At 48.0% G+C, this 6,794-nt stretch overlaps 1 protein-coding gene across 1 annotated transcript in view; it reads left to right on the top strand.

Annotated features, from left to right (window-relative positions):
• The window catches only part of FGD5 (FYVE, RhoGEF and PH domain containing 5), a 119,739-nt gene extending 113,287 nt beyond the window's left edge, over positions 1–6,452 (top strand). The window contains exons 21-22 of the mRNA XM_010862520.1: positions 4,246–4,400; positions 5,234–6,452. Coding sequence (XP_010860822.1) covers positions 4,246–4,400; positions 5,234–5,270 — 192 coding nt within the window. The 3' untranslated portion in view covers positions 5,271–6,452. The remainder of the gene's footprint in view (positions 1–4,245; positions 4,401–5,233) is intronic.
• The last annotated feature ends 342 nt before the right edge of the window (positions 6,453–6,794 follow it).

The raw sequence follows: 6,794 nt of genomic DNA, 5'->3' as shown, positions 1-6,794 counted from the left end.
TGGCCCCCGCTCGGCTGCCACGGCGGGCAGGTCTTCTCTGAGGGCGCCACGCGGGTGCACGGCCACGCGTCTGTCTCTCCGAGGAGCCGGCCGTCCCCTTGTGGGCCCAGGTGGTGCAGCGGGCAGGGCCGGTGCCGCGAGGCCTTGGCACGTCCCCGGGGTGGGTGGGGGGCAGCAATCGAGGGCGCTGCCTCAGAGAGAGCGCCTTTCTGCCCTCCGCTTCCGTTGTTCGCGCGGGAACCCAAGAGCCTGAGGAAAATACCGTCCTCTGTGTCTGTGCACCGGCCAGGGAACCGTATTGCTTCGTGCATGGCAGCTCTTTACTAAAGAAGCCCGACGTTCATGTGTATCACAGCATCTTAGACTTTCATCTGCTACAATGCAGCGGGGAGAGGGTCCTGGTCCAGCCTGCTTCTGCAGCAGAGAGGCGTGAGCGCGGCTGCGCGGCAGGGGGCGCTCTGGTCCTGGCTCGGGCTGAACCCGTGGGATACAGAGAAAGATTTACCAGGTCCAGACCCCGCTGTCTATCTGATGGTTTCCGCAGGCGAAATCCGCTTTGGAAAACGGGCCTTCAATGCATTCTCCCCTCCTGCAGAGGGTGAGCACATTCTCCCCACGAGGATGAGCACATCACCACAGGGTGGGCCCTTCTCCCCTGACCACGGGTGCTGGCGACCAGGCAGAAGGCATGTCCCCTGTGGGGGCGTGAAGCTCCCCTCACGAGGAACCTGCAGCTGTGGCGGCTGCAGTCAGCCCCGCCGTCCAGGATCCCAGACACACAGAGGGGACCCCTTGTGGGCCTGAGGGACAGGGGTGCTGTGTGAATTTCACCCTCTCCGAGGAGGGGTGGCCTCTGAGACCTGGGTTCTGGGAGAACTGAGTGGACACTTTGTGAGACTTCTTCACAGCAGCGCTTGAGGGGGGTGCACAGGGGTGTGTTGTGGGTCCCCGAGGTGTGGAGAGCACCCAGCTGTCCTGAGAGCAGGCCCTTCCTCCACAGAGCATCTCGTGGAAAACACGCTTGGGGGATAAAAGCTATTGACAGTTAACCGACCATCAGAGTGAGGATCCTGTCTGAGAGCTGAAAAGCCAGACGGTCTATGTCTCGAGCGACGGTTGTTGTGGAAGTGACAGTGTGGGTTGGTTTTCAAAGATGGATTTCAGGATGCTTCCACTTCTTCAGAGAGAGGAACTTGTATAGTTGCTCAATAAGCCTAAACCAGTGACAGGCCAAGCTTTCAAATTCCATCAAAAGACGGAGACTTGGTAACGTGGATGGGCAGATTTCACTGTCTCTACTGCCATGCAGCCCCATCACGTACCCTGAGGTAACCCAAAGCTGATGTAACTTGCTACTCAGCATCAGCCCTGGGAGAGAGTGCTTGTCAGAAATATATAGGAATCTTTTACATTTTTCCAATATTTTGTTATGTAGTTAATGTATTAATTATTACAAAAAATTTCAAACATAAAGAAACGGAGGAATTTTGATTATACAGTTAACATTTTACTGTAATCAAGTATCTGTTAGTCTCTCGTCCATCTTGCTTTCTGATGCTTTTCAAGTATAATTCCCCCTGAAAAGCGAATGTGAAAGCCACTCAGTGAAAGTGGAAGTCGCTCAGTCCTGTCCTACTGTTCACGGCCCAGGCCAGAAAACTGGAGTGGGTAGCTGTTCCCTTCTCCAGGGGATCTTGCCAACCCAGAGATCGAACCCAGGTCTCCCACATTGCAGGTAGATTCTTTACCAGCTGAGCCACCAGGGAAGCCCAAGAATACTGGAGTGGGTAGCCTATCCCTTCTCCAGGGGATCTTCCCAACTCAGTAATCAAACCGAGGTCTCCTGTGTTGCAGGCGGACTCTTTACCAACTGAGCTGATTCTCCCTAAGAGTTCAATATTTGTGTATCTTTTTTTTTCTTTTGAAGTACAACTTTTATATGAGGAAGTACACCAATCTTGATACTGTTTGTTGAGTTTTGACTAAAGCATACCCCTGTAAATCCTCACCTCACCCCCATCCCTAGAGGCAACACGCTAGGTTGTATTTTTTTCCTACCATATGTTAGTTATATCCTTTAGATCTTCAGATAAATGGAATCGTGCGCGATTTTTCCACTCAACACAGTGTTTTTAAGTCATCCATATTGTTGCGTACAGTTGGTCACGCCCTTTTGTGGCTGAGTAGTATTCCGTTTTGTGAATATACCTCTTTGTTTATCCATTCACCAGTTGAAGGACATTTGAGTTGTTTCCAATTTGAGGTGATTATGAATAAAGCCAGTTTAAACTTTTGCATACAGGTTTTTGTGTGAAAATAGGTTTTTATTTTGCCTTGGGTGAATACCTAGGAATGGAATTTCTGGATCACAGAACGATATACATATGGTCTTTCAGAATTTACCGGGTAGTTTTCCAAAATGATGTGGCATTTTACAGTCTCTGCAATGATGTAGGTAAATTGGGAGTTCTGTTTGCTCCACCTTTGTTAACACTTGGTATTGCCAGGCTTTAATTTTAGCCATTCTGGTGAAAGCGTAGTAGTATCTTAATGTGGTTTTAATACTTTATAGTAAGCCTTGTGTAAGTCCTCCAGCTTTGTTCTTTTTAAAGGTTGTTTTGGGTCTTTTGTGTTTCCATATAAATGTGTCAATTTCAATAAAAATGACTATTAAGATTATGACAGGGATTATTGAATCTATATATCTATCTGGGGAGAATTGACATCATAGCCATATTGAATCTCCCAATCCATGAATAATTCATTTATTTAGTTCTTTAAATTCTGCATTTAATGTTTTGTACTTTTTAGTATAGAGATTCTTATACTTCTCTCATTTCTGTTACCTTTATTCTAAGTACTTTATTTTTGGATGCAGTTTTGAGTGGAATTTATTTTCTAGTGTTCACTGATAATACAAAAATGTTTTTAAAAGACAACAATTAATTATCCTGTGACATCGCTAAATTCATTATTAGTTCTAATAGTTGTTTGTAATCAAACGTGTCCTTTTTACGCACAGGTAGTTTTGCTTCTTCTTTTCTGATCTTGATGTCTTTTATTTCTTTTTCTTGCCTTAATGCGATGACTAGGATCTCCAGCGCAGTGTTGAATTTAATTGGTAACGGGCAGTGCCCTCTTGCTTCGTGTCAGTCTTGGGGGAAAAGCATTAAGTATTTCGCTATTGAGTATGATGTTATTGGTGGGTATTTTATAGATACTCTTTGTCAGATGAAGGAAGTTCCCTTCTGTGTGTTTACTGGCTGCACTGCGTCGTCGTTGGTGCATGAGGGCTTTCTCCGTTTGCAGGGAGCGGGGGAGCTGGATGCCGTGGCTTCTCTGGTTGCAGAGCCCGGGCTGTAGGCGTGCAGGTTCAGTGGTTGTGGCACACAGGCAGAGCTGCTCTGTGGCATGTGGGATCTTCCTGAAGCAGGAATCAAAGCCATGTCCCCTGCATTGGCAGATGGGTTCTTATCCACTGTACCACCGGGAAGACCCGAGAAGTTCCCGTCTGTTCCCTAGTTTGCTAAGGGTTTTTATCATGAGTGGATGTTGAATTTTGTCGAATGTTTTTTCTGATCCAGCAGTCTTAAAAAGTTGATTGCCTTTTATACACAAACTGAACTCCCCCTTCTCTCCTACAGTCATTCTAATGTGCTTAACCACTTATCTCTGTTCACGTACGATCTTATGGTTGTATGAACGTGTATTTGTGCATAAATATGGGTGTGTTTATTATAAAACGCTCTTTATCTACATATAAGAAGCTCGCTCTTTTTCCGCCCAACTCCATGATTTTAAGCACGGACGCCCTGAGTGCTCCATATTGAAGCGCTGTGAAAGAGACCATGGCGGGCTGAGCACAGAATACATTAACAGGAGTAATGACAGTGGAAAATCTGAGTCACAGACACACCAAATCAGTGGAAGGAATGCGCAGTTTTACGGGTTCATGAGTTCCAGTGCTGGCCCTGCCCCTTCCACACTGTGTGATCTTGGGGCATTATTTACCTTCCCTGAGCCTCAGTTTCTTCTTAGCATGGTGGTGACACCTTCCATGACCGTCAAGAAGATTAAACAAGATAACGTGGAAGTCCCAGGACTCTGTAAACGCTGTTACAGAATGTTAAGTCTCCCTCCTCGTGACTGGTGCTGGCAGGAAGTAGGGGTGAAGAGCACGGATGCTCAGCTGCTGATGGGCGTCTTGCCATGTTTAACGTCCTTTTCCCCTCTGCCTCTCTGCAGGACACAGTGGCCTTGGAGAGTATGCCCCTGCTTGGCTTCACCGTTGCGTCAAGCAAGGAGGAGGGCAGCAGCGAAGCCAGCCCTACGTTTCATCTTTACCACAAGAAAACCCTATTTTATAGCTTCAAAGCCGAGGATAGCAGTTTGGCTCAGAGGTACTCAAATAACTAGTCCTGGGTTCCCCCCTCTCCTCTCTCAGAAGGGAACCAGCTGTCACCCTGGGCTTTGGCTTCTGTTCTCCAGCCCTCCTGTCCTGTCAGGGTCCCTTGGGCCACAGCAGAAGAGCAGATTGAAGTTCCCAGGCAGACCTCAGATAGACTGTGGGTGGGGTTCCGGACCACGCAATGAAGCGCATGTGGCAGTCAAGGGAGTCCCCAGCTTTTTGGTTTCCCAGTGCATACACGAGTTGTGTTTATCCTGTAGCCTGTTAACTGTGCAGTCGTGTTATGTCTACAAAAGTATGCGTTCCTTAACTGGAAAATGCTTTATTGCTAAAAGTACTAACCATCATCTGGGCCTTTTAAGAGGTCATAATCTTTTTGCGGTAGTAACATCAAAGACCACTGGTCACAGATCACCACAAGTCAACTAACAATGGAGAAGTCTGAAATACGGTGAGAATTGCCAAAATGTGCTGCAGAGACACACAGTGAGCGAATACTGTTGGGAAGATGGTGCTGCTTGCTAGACTTGCTGGACGCAGGATTTCCACAAACCTTCAAATTTAGAGAAAACGCAGTGTCTCTGAGCACAGGAAAGCAAAGCATGATAAAGTGAGGTCCACCTGTATTATGACTCACCCATACAGGCGTGCATTGATTCAGCAACTGTGCACTGCACTCTGGGCCTTTTGCTAAATGCTAGGCAAGCACACAGAGTGGGACCTGGTCGCTCACCTTGGATTAGTGATGCCGGTGTCTCATCACTCTGGGGTTCCGTGACCAGAGCTCCAGGCAGAACCGAGTGTCTCCTCTCTTCTGTGTTGCAGGTGGATCGAGGCCATGGAAGATGCAAGTGTGTTATAGCAGTCACCTAGCGTGTGGACTCAGAGCACACTCTTAGGTTGACATGTGGGCCCTTCCAGAAGCCAATCCGTGTCTCCGCCCGTCCAGACACATCTGGATTCAGCGCGGGGCCTGGCCTTCTTGGCTGTCATCCCCTCTCTCACACCTTCACCAGTGGACCCCTTAAGGGATATTTATGGACCTTTTCTGTCTCTGTGTTTTCCACCCTCCCCACTCCAGCGTAAACTATTTCCCTTTCCAGTAGTGTGTTAAAATTTAGTAACATGAAGACGTGGAAACCAGTAGAGAAGTACGTTGTAGAACTGCAGGCTTCTTAGTAGAAACAAGCTTTTACAGTTTTTTTTTACTCCTGGTAAACATGATCGCCTTTCATGTCGTTGATGTCGGTGCCTCAGGTGAAATGAAAAATCAACCAGTAAATAACAGCTACTCTCAACAAAAAGCACTTTATTTTACTGAGCAGCAACCTCCGGTTTGATTCCCCCCCCCACCCCAAGGGACTTCTGTAAGTCAGTGGTAGATGGAGTCCTGTGGACTAATTTGCCACCAGCACTGGCTGTGGTGCGTCAGCAGGTAACACCGGGAGGGTCCCCCTGGCCTCGGAGGGCGCAGGGCCAGGCAGCCCCGGAGCAGAAGTGGAGGACTGTCTCCTCCAAGCAAGCACTCACCCTGCAGACCGACGCGGCTTCCGAAAGGAGGAAACTGCCTCCTCCCTGTGGCGGTCCTGACACCTCACCAGTGCTGGAAACTCGGCTGCTGGCAGACCCGGTCCCCACCCTGGAGGCCACTGCAGACCCTCCCGAGAGACGGGGTCTGCTTTAATTTATTGCGTGCCTTCCTGAGTTTACCCCGCACAGGCCGACAGCGATGTGCTTGTGAGAACTGTCCTTGTTTTCCACATCGTGATCCTTCTGCTGTATTCCTGAAGCCTTGAAAGAGAGGAAAGGAGAGAAGACAAGATGCGATGGGAAGCTGAATTCGTGTTGTTGGCCAGTGGCTCTGCACACAGTTGAGGGAGCCTAGAATTGTGGCTTGAAGATGCTCTGTGGGTGCCTGGGGCTTGGTCCCTTCCCGCTGATGACTGCTGCTCACGATGCTGGACGTGTTTTTACATAAGGCAGAGTGGCGGGGGGCTTCCTTGTTACTCTCATCAAAATAAAAAGCAATCATATCATTTTCTGATGTCTGTCCCCACCTTCCTGTTGCCCTGTTCCCTAAAAAAAAAAAGTCAGTTGCTAATCAATGTTTTATAAAAAGCACATCTCCAGGAATTAGCTTACATTAAATATTTTCAGGGGAATTTTTTTTCCTAGTTTGCAGTTCTTCTTTAAAAATGTTTGGTTAAACATCTTGAGGACCCAGACTAAGTGATGAGAGAGGTCTTCTTGTTAATTTTTGAGGACTTAACTCCCATGGAATCATCTTCACCATCAGGCATATTGAGACGGGCCTTCTAGACTCTTTGATCCTTTAAAAAGCACAGCAAGGGACTTCCCTGGCGGTCCAGTAGCTAAGGCTCCAGGC

Source organism: Bison bison, unplaced genomic scaffold (genome assembly GCF_000754665.1).
Source record: "Bison bison bison isolate TAMUID 2011002044 unplaced genomic scaffold, Bison_UMD1.0 scf7180017864482, whole genome shotgun sequence".
NCBI classification, from domain to species: domain Eukaryota; kingdom Metazoa; phylum Chordata; class Mammalia; order Artiodactyla; family Bovidae; genus Bison; species Bison bison.
Note: the sequence above shows the minus strand (reverse complement) of the source record. Positions and strands in the feature narration are given on the sequence as shown.